Raw genomic sequence first — 15,327 nt, forward strand, 5'->3', positions numbered from 1 at the left:
AGAAAGAATAGGTAGGTGAGAGTCAGTAAACATCATCATTATTCTTATGTAGGTAGGCTGGCTATAGGAGAGCTGTACAGAATTATAGCATGAGCAAAGTACAAGAGAGATGAAAGAAAAATACCTCAATATGGTTGATTTTATCTCTTGCTATCTTTCTCTACATCCTCTACCATTATGTAACTGACTCCATTTTTACCTCACTCATTCACTTCTGTTAAGCATGCTCATTTCCCTTATTTTCTACAAAATTCCTTTCTTGCCTAATTCCTCCACAAGTAGAAGGCACAAAAGCCACTAAAGCTTTCAATCAATATGTATGGATTACCTTGTCTTTTTGCATGCAACAAAAACTTTGTGTACCTCCATTAACATAAGCCTTATGAAGATAGGTATCTTGATTTATGTAATTTAATGTCCAAGTACTTATATAGCATGAAAGGAAATGCATAACAAGCTAACAGAGGTATGAGCAAGAGAAGGGGAACAGATGAAGAAAAAAATAGTCTTCTTCAAGAATGGGGATTCCTGAGGAATGCATATTGCTTAGCCTTAAGGGGTGTAGAGGAAATTAAGGAGACTTGAGGGAAAAACAAGGCCTATTTGTAATGATGGAGAACTGACGAGATGAGTGAAGACAGGAATGCACTGAGTGGGAGACACACAACAAAAACCCAATTTTTAATATAGTTAATATTTATACTTTCTATAAAGTATATAGAAAAAAAAGTAAAACCTTTTCTATAACTCCACAGCACCAGATAACTCTGATATAAAATTTATATATATTATATATGTATGTACATATTTTGTGTATAAAATATTTATATTTTATATCAAATGCATTTTCATGGTCAGAATGTTTGAAACAAAGATACAAAGTAAAAGGTGAAAGCATCCCTTTTTCCTCTTCCAAAGGCAACCTTTTTTGGTTAATTTTTTTGCTCCCTTCCAGAAATAAAATTGGCAGCCTGATGTAGAGTTTTGCTGAGGTGACAAGATGATGTTGGGCCATGAAGGGGTGAATTACTGTCAGCCAAATCAGAGGTATTTGGGGTTTGACCAACAGACTTCAACATGCCTATGAAATCTGGCTGGAAGAAGAAAGGGAGCCATCTGAAAATCAGAGCCCTGAAGCCTTTTATTGCTAAGTCTAAGGTCAGTTTACGCCCATTTTCCATCCACAGTTTTTCTTCTAGGAGCTTCAGGGCCAGTGTGTCCCCTTCCTAGCCTGGCACCACTATGCCAGAATGTTGTTGAAATCAAGGGGCCATTGGCAGTGTTGCTATGCGCTCACTGTTATAGACAGTGCTTTGTATACAAAGACCCAGGACAGAAGCAAGAAGACAGTTGGCTTCCAGAGTGCTAAGCACCCAAGAAATACAATCAGCAATTTACAGTTTTTACTCACTTATAAATTGCTAAGTATTAACAAACAATTAACAAGTTACTGTTACCACATTGATTCTTTTAATGAATTTTTATTGAGCACTTTTTGTGCCAGGCAACTGTGCACTGTCAACACAAGGATGAAAAAACAGTAAGCAATGACAGATGACCCTGCTTTGGAGAATTTATAATCTAATTGGGGTGAGGGGAAGTAAGGCATATAGTAATCAAAGAAACATATAAATGTAAAATAAAACCACATTAAGTACTACAATGAAAATGTACATGTTTTTTTAAATCGTTTCTAGAGAGGGAAAGAAACATCAATGTGAGAAACATGGATCAGCTGCCTCCCATAAGTACCCCAACTGAAGATCAAACCCACAACCCAGATTAAGTGCCCTGACTGGGACTGAACCCACAATCTTTTGGTGTACTGCATGACACTCCAATGAATTAAGCCACCTGGCCAGGGAGTACATGGTATTTTGAAAACATGTAAGGGTTGAGGGCAAATCAGGATAGTGATTTGTTTAAGGGCAGAAGATTTTCATTGTAAGTTCAACTGCTTGGCTTATCGATATTATTGTACACTCAACTTTTCATTTAAAATTATATAAACATTATTGCAAAATTAAACTCTAAATACAGAATGTACTCAAAACCCTAGGCAATTTTCATTTGTCTGTTTTCTCACAAAATTGTTAATAAATGAAGATCTTGCTCATTAGATTCTCATCCTGGGCTTGGTAGGTAAGCTTTGTTAAGGTGAGAACCAAGGTTTAGGGAGACATTTAACCTCACTTCCTTTTTACACCATCTCCTCTCTGAACTCACCTCTACCCATTACAAAAAAATACATTTAACATCCCTCCCCAAACACAAACACACCTCTCACCATTCTTCCCAAGTCCCCAAACCTGACAGTCTGATAAATGGGTTTATTTTGTCATGCTTTGCTGCCAAAACATTAACTTTTTAACTTCAAGAGAGTTTTTTAAAAATTATCACTTCAGGATATTTTTTTTTCACTGCTCTGAGAGACACGAAGAGAGAACCATTGATGTGAAAAACGTCTATTGGTTGGTTGCCTTCTAGCATGTGCCCCAGCTGGGGATCAAACCCACAACCCTTTCTATGGAACAATGCTCCAACTGAGCCACACCAGCCAGAGCTGACTTTTTTTTTAAAGATGGAATGGCATGGGGTAAAGTGGGAATACATCATAAAAAGGTTAGTAAGAGTATTGTGTCCTGAAGCTAGCTGTTAGTAGGAGAGATAGGGCCTATAAAGCAAGAGGTCTCCATTCACAAAGCCAAGGGAAATTGTTGGGTTATTTATACAACTTAGGTAAAATAAGGTGTTTGCCCAAATTTAAACCTAACTGCTCATTAATCATACTCACAGTTGAGAGAATTTAACAAAAACTATTTCTGATGTTTGCAGAAACTTAAAACACATTTATATACCATAAGCCACATGTAAAGATTAGGGCCTTTGCCTCTAAGCTAAAAATTTATCCAGTACCATGATAGTACTGAATAAAAATAGGCCCTACTCTAGGAGCAAATGAGTTAGAATTCTGCCCTTTCATATAACTTCTCTGGATGGGTTCCAAAGCTTGATCCCACTGATTAGAAGCCAGCTACAAACATTTCCTGCCCAGACCACAGAATCCTAAAAGCTCTCTGCTGGTTCAAAACAGATAGGAAGGATGCTGTTGCTACAACTCTTACAAGCGCATTATTCTATAAAACCCCTGAGAATGGTAGATGCCTTTGGTACAAAGCTTCAAGTTATCAAGAGAGTACAAGAGTTGTTCAAAGTACTCTAGCCCCAGCCACCTGAATTCATTCTGCCCTTCCTAAACTTTGTCTCTTCCTTCTCAAGTAGTCTCCTCCTAACCTGAAAAGAATTGAATTCAAGATGAAGTGAGGAGTAAGATTTGGATAGGATTAACCCCATCCCACTCTTTTCTCTAAACCTACCCATCTATCCCCAAAGGGTGGTGGAAGTTAGGGGAAAGGCCTGAAAATTAGTAACAGCTGGCATTCTAAACTTTCTCTACTTTCTCTGAATTCTCTAGAATGGAGAGTTTTCTGGAAAAACAAATATATCTCTGAAGCTATCCTGGCTTTGTTTTTCTAAAGGGTACCTTTTGAATCAGTCTGGTTTCCAGGCCAGACAAGTACATTGAACACAGGCTTTAACTTAAAAGGCAACCCTAGACAACTACTCAGGAAGGACTGACCCTGTACACATTTGGTACTGAGATGGAGATAATGACCATCTCTAAGAGGGGGGAAAAATCCCTATGGCATAGTGAGGTGAAGTAACTTGCCCCAAATAACAGCAGGGCAAATGGCTGAGGAACATTTAAGGACCCAAATCTTCTAAGTCTGTGCCCTTCCCACAACATGAATCGAGGCCAGGACAACTTCTAAACATTAGTCAAGGCTCTAAAAAAAGTAAATACCCTCCCAAACTCAATGTAGGAATGCTGCAGCTCTGCACACAGGAAACCGGAAGAAAAATTATTCTTAGGAAAAATTGACAACTTTGCATTAGTATTGAGCAGTTGGGGAAGGAGGCTTGGGAAAAACTACTCTGAAGTCTCTGTTGAGATAGTTTATAGATTGCTGACAACAGATGTCAAGAGGAAACTGGAACAGAGATAACACTTGAGGATCATGCTCCCTGATTCCCAAGAGCACTCTCAGCAAGAACTTGAGTGTTGGGGGAACTCAGTTTCTAGAGGAGCACAGGGAATGTCAACATACGAGTACATAAAAAGCTTCACAATAGAAAGATGCCAAAACAAGACCACTGTCCTCTACTTACTATAGGCAGCACTGGGGCACAGACTATAACCTAACAATCTGACATGAAGAAAGTAGCCCCTACCCCCCAAAACTGGAGGGGCATAGACAATAGAGCCGTGAGGGGGTGGTTCATTGCTTTAGTTTACCTGTGAAAGTCAAATGTGTGTGGTTTCAAAACAAAAATACAGAAACATGAGATTAATGCATTTATTCCAAGTAACACATTAAAAATAAAGTTAAACTTGTCCAAGCCAGCTCATAAATTCTTTAATAATTTGAACAAAAATGTACAACCCGAAATATCACACTACGGTGGAAATAACTTGGGAAAGAGAGAGGTAGAGGAAAGAATACATATGGGTTGTGGAACAGAGGAGAAATCCAATCCCAGAACAAGTTTCAGGTCATCTACCTCTTCAGAACAGAAATGGCTGCTAGGAATTTAATAACCACATCACAATACAGTGAACAAAGGCCATTACGAAAATAAAAGTGACCCCAAAAAACACATCTGTTCCTGACACTGAGCCATGAATAAGCCTTACCGAGTTGTTGTCTTCCAAAAGTGAGCCTGCTATATTTTCTTCCACGTTTACTGAGGCGATTTCCAAACAGGTTTGTGGGTTAGCAGGACCATTTCAAGCGAAGGCAACAGAGTAAGGAAAGTATGGGGGTTGACATGCCACAAAGAAGTAAACAGTAAACAAATGAGCTACTCATTCACACTGCATTTCAAACAATGTTAAGGCAGGCCCATCCAAATGGAAACCTAAGAGATGAACAATCCTTCATTCATTGGTTTTCCATTTTGCAGGCTTTCTGGTGTTTCTCCCAAAGACCCATCAAGCTGCCCAGAAAATTAGGTGGGGATACAACACAGCAATTGGAGAAGTCAACTCTATCTTCCTCCTCCCCCATGTTCCAGAAATGGCAGTCAAAGGCAAAATACAATCAAAGCACACTATGTGGTGAGCCAGATAGACATTTGATTTTAATGACAAAGTAGGAGAAAAATAAATTGGCAAAAAAAAAAAATAACAGAAAATACTTTTTTTACAGATATGTATAGAAATTATGGTTGATTTGTCTAATATCTTAAGGAGAAAGGACAAAAAATCAGGAGGTAAATTCTTTAGCTTCCATGAACATTTGCTGTAAGATGCTGACTGCATCTCATGGTGTAGGTTCCAGATGAGATAGCCAAATACTCCTGAATCATCTGGGCACCTGATTTCTAGAAGCCAGTTTGATTCATCTACAAGTAGCTTGGGATATGTATTCTTAGTTGTGAACACTGGATTCTGGGTGGTCCTGGATGGCAACTTCTTGTGTAGGTATTTCCTGAGGGACAGTATTGCCTCGAACTACCTCCTCCCTTGTAGGGGATTCTGGAGCCAAAGATTTTACCAAATTTGAAGTGTTGTCATTGCCCTCATTTACTTGAGGAATTGGCACCTCTGTGATGGATGCGTTCACTATTTCTGGCTGTAGTGGTCCCATCTCCAAAGAGCTACACTCAGGAGCATCACCTGGCATAAAGAGATGAGAACATAACTTCTCTTTTTGAATTCCAGATGTCCGTGTGACAAAGTCAACGAGGTCTGGAAGGCAAGGAGATGGCCCAAGGCCTGCAGGGTTAATTTTTTCTGATTCCACAAGTGAATCTTGTTTCTCTAATTGAGAAGTTTCTTCTACTTCCTCGGGCATCATTCCTCCTGATAACAGGTCAAGGGCCTGGCGCGTTCCCTCTAGGCTCCCCAAGCCAAGGTCAACATTTTCTATAGGAAGTCCAGTTCTCAAAATGTTAGGAGTGATCCTTCCACTTCCGGAATTGGATGAGTTTTGCTCATCCTCGGCTCTGAAGTTAAGCACCTGGGTTTTAGGAGATTCTAATGGAAACTCAGAAAAGGATGGGATTGGTTCAAAGTCAGTGACACTGGAGGGATTACATCCTACAGGTGACATAGAGTTTTCTTCACACACTTTCTGAGACAGCACACTTGGGGATCTGTGTGCTGGATCTACTGGAGTACTGCAGAAATCAACACCCATATCCCCCAGGTTCCCTTGGGGAGCCAGCTCTTCAACTTTCAAGTCTGTAACTTCAAAGCCTTCTAAGGTCTTGCCTCCTATTGTCACTGTTAATTCTGTATGGCCATCTCGTAGCTCCAGGGCTTCTGCTCCTGGTTTCTCTGGGCTCCCCCAAGTTTCTGGCTGCTTTTCATTCCCAACTCCCAGGTCACAGAGCAATTTCTCCTGAATGTCTTTCGATTTTTCTCTCTTGAGGCCTCTGTACCTTGAGGTCCTGGAAACTGACTCTGGAGCTGAATTTTCTAGGCACTCCTTGCTACCAGTTGAAACTCCTTGCTCCTGTGCACTATCTGTTAAACATGTATCTGATCTGGCTGGTGACTGAAGAAATAATTCTGGGGCAGAAATTTTCACAGCTGTGTCTTGTGCATTCTGGAGTAAAGACATAGCTTCTGGTGGAAATGAGTCTGTTTTTGCCTTTGTGGAAGAGAGAGTCTGTGCACTCACTTCAATCACAACTTTACTTTGGGTTTCACTTCCTGTCACCAGTTTCTTAGATTGTCCAGTCTTTTTGTCAGTCATTCGCAACTTGGGCTGTTCTATTTTTCCTTCACATATGAATCTGTTCCTATGATTCAAATTAGAATCCTCCACGTTATTGGGCCCAACACTGATGCCTGTTCCTTTTTCTACCATCCTCTCAGAGAGCTTTGCTCCCTTTTCTTTTAGTTCAGTGTTTGTCTCTATCTCACTTTCTCCATAATCGTTAAACTGGTGGAGCTTTTGGTTTTCCTCATCCCCATTACCAGGTTCCATGAAATGGGTTTCTACCAACTTCTGAGATGCCATGGTATTACAGTGTATATCTGACAACTGAGGGGCTGACCCTACACCTGGTGGTCCCGACTCTCCAATGTCAAGCTCAATTTTTCCTTCTGGAGATATAACCCTATTAGTGTCACTCTGGAAGGAGCTGGAAGTCCACAAAGCCAAAGTATCTGTCTTTGGCGTAATAGTTTCATAGGGCTTACTTTGGCACAACCTTGTCAGAGGTTGAAGGAAGCCATAGCTGCTGCCTTTGTTTTTTGAGTCTACACGTTCTACAACCGACCATTTCCTTAGGGATGCCAGAGTTTTTGCAATGGGTTTTTTAGGGTTTCCGACTGAAGGAGCAGAAGGAGCAGAAACCAAACTTCTATCTGGAGGAAACTCCTCTTGGGATGCACTGCTGTTCACAGTAGAAGTGGAAAACGAGTCTGAACTTTCACCTCTAGAAAGGTTGCTATTCTCCCCATTGGCCAATGGACCACCACTCAGTTTAGTCTCAGGGGTCCCCTTTCCGCCACTGCTATAGAATATGTCATAGAGGTCCTTAGCATTGGCTGTGGCTAAGCATGAATTTCGCTTTTCCAATTTTTTGGCTTGTTCGCTGAACACACTTGAGAGAGGAGGTGGTGGACGCACTAACACAGAGAACAGGGTCTGGTCCCGGTCACTCTCACTCACCCCAGGAGCTGTCTCATCAGAAGGAATGGCAGTTGGCTGTGCTGAGGCCATAATCGCTACCGGCACCACTGGATTCAAAATGTTAGGACCCAGGAAGCACGAGCTAAGAGTGTGAGATACAGTTGAATTTGATTTTACTGGAGCCAAGATAGCCTTTGCTTGAGCAGAAGGGGCAGCTGCAGCTGGATGAGGTATAACTGGGGGAGGTGGGGGCGGGGGTGGAGGAGGTGGTGGAGGAGGTAGGAGCATTTGTTCAGGTATATGGGATGGCTCATTCTTTTCAGTCAGCACCATTTTTTCCTCCGGAGACCCTTTTAGAATCACCTCTTCTCCCCCAAATGCTTTGGAAATTATGTCAGGTGGCAAGAGGAGATCAGATGAAGATTCTTTAACAACTGGCAGAGGCTTAGCAGTGGTTCCAGAGGACTTGATGGACAGAAAGGTGTTAAGAGGAGCTGGCTTGCTGACTGTGGCTGATCCTGACTTGCGGAGCACTGTGGATGGGATAGGCAGGTTGGGTCGGATCTTAGTCTGGGTTGAAGTTGTTACAACAGGCATCCAGGGGCTAGTGTGTGCAACAACAGTTTTCCCAGAGAGCTTGATTTTTATGGGCTTTGCCTTCCCAGCTTCAGTTTTGACATCCTCTTTGTCCTTACTGCTTTCTATCTCTTCCTTGTGAATACTCTGGGCCACTGAACTTTTTTCCTCCTCTTTTTCTGGCTTCTTCCAGCTGAATTTCCCAAACGAGGAAGATGCTGGTGACTCTTTCTTTACTTCTTCTTTTAATTGGAGTTTGATGCCACCCTTCCTCTTGTTTTCAGCCTTTTCAGGGGAGCTCCCATCCTCAGAGAGTTGGTCCTCTAATTCCTCAGAGACCTTCTCATCTTCCTTTACTTCTTTCATGATCTTTGCCTTTTTTTCTTTCTTCTCTTCCTTTGGTCTCTCAGTAAGTTTGCGCTTTAGCTCACTCTGACGTCGCCGTTCTGTCTCCAGGACCACAGCCAAGCCAGCCTGGCGGTCCAGATTTCGCCGCTCCTCATACAGTGGGTTTTCAACCACATATTTCTGGGAAGAGAAAGGGTAAAGGCTCAACAACTGGTCAAAATACTATAAGAGAGAAAATCTTGACCCCACTAATCTCTAGAAGTCATTTCTCTCAAGGATATAGATGGTTCTATCAGGTCAGCATCTCTCACTAGGATGGAGAACTTCCTAGTAGTAATATGGAATTTGAAGTGTTAATGACTTTTTCTGGCTCTCAACTCATTTGATAAAGTCAAAAGGATTACTGCAGAAGTGAGAAACTCCACAGGCTACTACAAAGACCAACCTTATACTTCTCATTATGTTGGTGACCCTTCACATGTTGCTCTCCAGAAATTGGATCCCCCAAAAATTCTTCACAGAGTTGGCAGTAATATCCAGTGATGGGAATCAAAAACTCAGAGCCTGGAAGAAGTGGAAAAAGGTCAAGAAAATAAGTCATTTCCACCCAGGATGACAGCAATCAAAGGAAATCCCACTTCCCCTTTGTAATAAAAAGTTTAATAGTACACAGGACACCTTACCCATTTTTCAATCAGAAGTAGCATCTAGATGAATTCCAATGGTATGGTCTTCCCAACTTAAAATTTGAACTCAGGACCTCCATGTCTTCTACCTCTTGGGAACACTAACTAGTACATTCAGGAGTTTCCTATGCTAGATTCATTTCTGTTGCCAGGTCTCCTCAAACTTCATCTAGCACTAAGTATTTTAGGAGATATAAAATCTATAATCTCACCCTGGCTGGTGTGGCTCAATGGACTGAGCGCTGGCCTATGAACCAAAGGGTCACCAGTTCAATTCTCAGTCAGGGCACATGCCTGGCTTAAGGGCTAGGTCCCTAGCAGGGAGCATGTGGGAGGCAATCATACACTGACATTTCTCTCCCTCTCTTCCCATCTAAAAATAAATAAAATCTTTTTAAAAACTTCACAAAACAAAACTACAACACCAAATAGCTAGCATAGTACCATTTATATGACGATCTCTCATGTTGCTATTGACAACTCAGGAATCATCTACCTTCTTCAGATCTAAAGGATGTAGCAGCACTGACTGCTTATGAAGGTAAGAAATTGAGAAGTTTAAAGACAAACTTTCTACTTCTCAGTTTACCCCCTTAATAATGACTATTCAAAAATATTTCTTAAAGGAAAAGGCAGTTAAATTACTGTACTTCTTATTGTTCTTTTTTACCCAGAATTTAAATAAATAAAATTTTAGTGCATAAGCCAGGGACAAAGAAAATTATATTTTAAAGTAGTATACATATCCTTAATATCTGTTAGATTTTTGGCCATATGGGTAGAAATCATTCTTGTCTTATACAGCTCTGTATTTCTTTAAGTCCTAGAGTACATAGTTTTGCACATAAAAGGCATTTTTATAGCTTTGTCAAAACAAGTATTCATGTCTCACCCTATGCTCCTTCCTAGCACGTTAGTTCAGGGACACCTCCTCCTTGACAGAATATAAGGAAACCATAAAAAAGGCAGGGAGGAAACATACCTTTTGCAGGAACAGTTATCTTGTCAGTGCGCTTTACAGCATCTTGCTTGGCCTCACTCTGGGTCTTTGAAGCCCAAGGTCTGTTGTAGGGATCCAGTGTCTATTTGCAAGAGGCAGAGGTGCTCACACAACAGCACTAAAAGCTCAATGCCCCACTTTTCTCTTTTCCCCACACACCAAAGGGACCAGAAGCCCCCAGGTACCCACCCCCACCCACTCTGCCAACTGTTTAAACGGAAATCACCTGTGGAAAAGGTAAACACATGTTAGAGCAAGTACCAGCAATGGATAAAATAAAACAAATAATCAGGTACTCAAGGAATCAAAAGAGGCTGAAGCCTCACTTACACTCGTCATGGTGTTTAGTTACAGGCAGGTCCCCTGGACTGAGCCCTGGGGATGATGACTCCTTTGCTGGTATCTCTTGGCTCTTCATATTGGGGCTCCTGCCCATATGAGAATGTTTCATTTGCCAGCTTTGTAATGCAGATGGGGGTATAGAAGTTTGAGGGGAAGGAGGGTGAGAACAGAAATAACAGAGGGCAGGGTACTTACCTGTGTGTGCTTCTTATTGTGCATATGGGTAAAGAAGTCAAACATGGTCCCACAGATGGTGTTGCAGTCCTTGCACCAGTGATTGCCAGCATCATAATACTCATAGGCAGCAGAGGGCTGTTCAGATTGCTTAGCGGCTCGCGGGGGGCTCTCTGCAAGCTTGGGGCTCTTAGTATGAAAATTCTCATTGTTTACCTTTGAGTCCTACAGGGGAAAAAACCTGCACTTAGGAGGACTTCAAGGCAGTCTAGATTGTTCTTCTCAGAAAAAGCAAGTAGCCTATCACAATGATAGAAATAGGCCTATATGATCATATTTCCAGGCCCTAAACTGCATAAACTGGGGAAAACCCCAGAAGATACCTGTCTCTAAGGCTCAAACAGAACTAATTAGATTCCACAGTGCTTTCTTCTCATGGAGAATAAATTACAATAGTACTATATTTGTTTACATATCCTAAAATATCTAGAAGAATGCTCAAGATTATTGAAATGCTGCCTGCCTCTGGGAAGGGGAAATAGAGAAATGCATATCCTTTGGTAGATGTTGCGAGTGTTACCACGCAAATAATACAATAGTTAAATTTAAAAATCGTAATGACAACTACAAAGGGAAGAAAAACCAAAAGGAAAAGGTAATTGACAGATTACACAAATGCAGAGACTAGATGACAGTGAACTTGCTTATCACAGATGCATCCCGGTGGAACACTGCAGAGCAGGGCTGATGTGCACAAAGCCAACAGCAGTGCACAATACTCAACACTGCTGATGAGTATTAACTGGCACCATCTTTCTGGAAGATAATCTAGAAATACATATTTTATATATGTATTTTAAGACTTTATTTATTTTTAGAGAGGAAGGGAGAGAGAAAGAGAGGGAGAGAAACATCAATGTGTGGTTGCCTCTCACACACCCCCTACTGGGGACCTGGCCCACAATCCTGGCATGTGCCCTGACTTGGAAATCAAACTGGAGACCCTTTGGTTCACAGGCCAATGCTCAATCCACTAAGACACACCAGCCAGGGCAAGAAATACATATTATATATCTCAAAATTCTTTACATACTCTTTAACCCAGCAATTTTATTCCTTGACATTTATCCCAAGGAAATTATTATGTCAAACAATGGGTGAGTTGATTGACTAAATAAATTTTGGTATCCACACAACAAAAAAGGTCATTAAAGATGTTATTAGAGAAGTCTGTTTATTGACACTGAAAGATGTTCATTATATACTATGAAAAGTATGTAAGAAAATACATTTGAATAATCAATAAAGATATGTGAATAGGCATAGAATATCAAATGTTACCTTATACATAAGATCTTCTCTAACTACTCTATATTCTTTATCCTGTTTTCTTTTTTTAGAGATCTGTCATTACCTAATTCAAACTTGTTTTTTTTTATTGTCTATCTTCTCCTATTTGATGAGAATAAGGAACAAGAACCTTGTCTATAGTTTCCTGCTATACTTCCCATATCTAAAATAGTAACTGGCACTTTCTTACAGATCAAGAAATATTTGTTAAGTATTTGGAGTGATATATACCAAGATATTAATAACAGCTGTCTCTAGGTGAATGAACTTATGAAAATATTTATTTTTATGAAATGAAGATGAAACCAAAAATCAAATACGCATTTTAAAGAGAGGCAAAGAGAGAAAAAAAAATACCAAGACTAGGTAGAAAAGAAAGGTTACAGACACAATGTTCCTTCCTGCTGAAATGAAAACTGAACTGCAACATATCCCTTGTAGCTTCAGAGAACATGAATACTCAACTCAAATAAAGATGACAGATTACTATGGTGTTGGTGCATAAACGGATTCCCAAACAATGTACAACTCAACTACAAAGGGCCAGAACTTTCAGGTTCTTCTCGCATTTAAGGCCCTAACTCAATAACCCTGGTATAAAAGAATATAGTTTTACCTGCTTGAGAAAGAGAACTCTCCCAGAAAGAGATGGAATAATTGCAGTTTGGTTGATAGAGAATACAAAATACCTTCTTCTTTATCCCTCAAACGTCAACTGAGCATCTACTATATACTAGACATATTGGATGCCATGGTAAATACAAAGATAAATAAGTTATACTCTTTTATTCTCAAGAGGCTCTCATTTACTAGAAGAGACAGATATGAGAACAGACATGCTGTAAATCATGTTTTAAATATGACAGAATAAAATACATCTTATAAAGAAACAAAGTAATATATTAAGAGTGCCAAAGAAAGGCCCTGGCTGGTGTGGCTCAGTGGATTAAGTGCTGGCTGTGAATCAAAGGGCTGCTGGTTCAATTTGCAGTCCGGGCATATACCTGGGTTGTGGGCCAGGTCCCCAGTAAGGGTTGTGTGAGAGGCAACCACATATTGACATTTCCCTCCCTTTCTTTCTCTCTTCCTCCCCCTCTATCTGAACATAAGTAAATAAATAAAATCTTAAAAAACAAACAAAAAAGAGTGCTAAAGAAGGAATAATTAAATCTGGGTAGAATTCAGAAATTCTTCATGGAGAAGGTAGTATTCAGGTTGGGCCTTAGTAGATGAATGGGGTGAAGAAGAAAAATTAATCCAGACTATTTTTTTTATCATAAAAGTTTAATTATGGTTCAGAAAAAATTGAGTGAATAACCTTCTCTGAAGAAATATATTGACTCTGTGTAGACTATAGTTATAAGGGGAGCCAGTAAGTTAAATTACCCTTTTTTCTATTCTGAAAATGACAAAAAGTCCCATTTCCAGTCTGATTACAGAGATGCATGTGCCCCAAATGGCTGAGAATAAATACCACAAGAAAGGCTAGAGCTGTAAAGCTAAAAGGCATACTATAGGCTTTAAGAGAAAGTCTCAGAAATACCCAAAATGGTAACAAGGAACATTTGGCTGGAATATGGTGTTCTTTTCAGTCATCTTTGTCTTTTGCTCCATGTTTAAGGATGCGTGTGAACTCAATGTAATTGAAATTTCCCTTTTTGTCAATAGGTGCCTCTCTGTACAGCTCATCCACTTCCTTGTCTGTAAACCGATCTCCCATTGTTGTCAGCAGCTCTCTCAGGTAGTCTTCCTGAATGGTGCCAGTTGCTTCTTCATCAAAGCAAGCAAAAGCATTTCTGATGACGTCCTCTGGATCTGTGCCATTTAACTTCTCACCAAACATCGTGAGGAACATGGTGAAATTTATGGGACTGGGGCCTCGTTCATCATGGCATCTAGATACTCATCAGTTGGATTTTTCCCAAGTGAGGCAAGCATATCATGTAAATCTTCCTTGTCAATGAAACTATCTCTGTTCTGATCAATCATGTTGAAGGCCTCTTTAAACTCCTGAATCTGTGATTGATCAAACATGACAAACACATTGGATGTTGCGTGCTGGGGGCGCTTCTTGGTGGTCTTGGTCTTTGCCCTTTTGTTCGACATGGTGGTGGTTAGATCCCTGCACAATCGCGAGAATCTGAGCGCTTCGGTGTCCCTTCTCACGGCCCTAGATGCCACTAACAACACCCTCTTATACCCAAAGTCGCTAAAATCCTAATCCAGACTATTAATAAGAAGATTATTAATACAAAATTAGAAACACAAAATAGCATATTGCACATCTAGAAAAGAGCAAGCATTCTAAGGTGTAGGAGGCTAAGATATAGTTTAATATTTACTGAGCACTGCTCATTTACTATGTATCAAGCACTACATATTGGGGACTATATTGAAGAATGAGAGAGATACAGTCCCTGTCCCTTGAACCTTAAAATCTAATTTGGGGAACACATGCAATTTTATAATTATAACTGTCATAAATACTAAGACAAACAACTATAAGTATTGTCAGTGTATATCAGTCAATTTTACCAATCTGGGAAACCAGGAAGGGAGTCAGGGAAATAATTTAAGCTGCAACCTAAAAAATGAATGAGTTAGAAGAGATAAGGAAAAACTGTGGTTTGCATGGTAACCAGAGGGAAGAGAAAATACAAAGTTGTTAGAGGGAATGATAGATTTGAGGAATGAAAAGGCCAGTAATAAAATTATAGTGAGCGAAGGGAAAAAGATACATGAAATGAGGCTGAAGAGGTAGGCAAGAAGTATCATGATCACTGGCAATATGTGAAGAAAGAAATAGTGTAGTGGTACAAGCAAGAATTGAAGGTGGATTGAACTTGGATGGCAATGGAAATGGTAAGATATAGATGGAATTGAGATTTATTTTAGAGGGAGAGGTGGTAGAATCTATAATTGATTTCATATGGAGCAGTAAAGGAGAGGAAAGCACTAAGAATGTTTCTTAGGTTGTTGGCATGAAAATTATAGGATAACAGTGTCATTCATTAAGAGGGGTAACACCAGAGGAAGGAAAAGTTAGAGGGAGGTCGAGCACAATCATTAATTAAGTTTAGGATATATTGACTTTGAGATGTCTATGAGAAAAATGAAGTAGAAATGAGTAGTAGACTCTTGG

General features: G+C 40.1%; 1 protein-coding gene and 1 pseudogene across 1 annotated transcript in view; both read right to left on the reverse strand.

Moving 5' to 3' along the window:
• Positions 1–4,462: 4,462 nt before the first annotated feature.
• The window catches only part of ZNF318 (zinc finger protein 318), a 29,414-nt gene continuing 18,549 nt past the window's right edge, over positions 4,463–15,327 (reverse strand). The window contains exons 7-10 of the mRNA XM_037053455.1: positions 10,857–11,060; positions 10,302–10,401; positions 9,079–9,197; positions 4,463–8,813 (exon numbers count right to left, since the gene is read on the reverse strand). Of these exons, the coding sequence (XP_036909350.1) occupies positions 5,493–8,813; positions 9,079–9,197; positions 10,302–10,401; positions 10,857–11,060 (3,744 nt within the window). The 3' untranslated portion in view covers positions 4,463–5,492. The remainder of the gene's footprint in view (positions 8,814–9,078; positions 9,198–10,301; positions 10,402–10,856; positions 11,061–15,327) is intronic.
• LOC118991879 (myosin regulatory light polypeptide 9-like) lies at positions 13,590–14,397 on the reverse strand (annotated as a pseudogene).

This window comes from Sturnira hondurensis, unplaced genomic scaffold (genome assembly GCF_014824575.4).
Source record: "Sturnira hondurensis isolate 20B ecotype Veracruz unplaced genomic scaffold, ASM1482457v3 Scaffold0000880, whole genome shotgun sequence".
NCBI lineage: Eukaryota > Metazoa > Chordata > Mammalia > Chiroptera > Phyllostomidae > Sturnira > Sturnira hondurensis.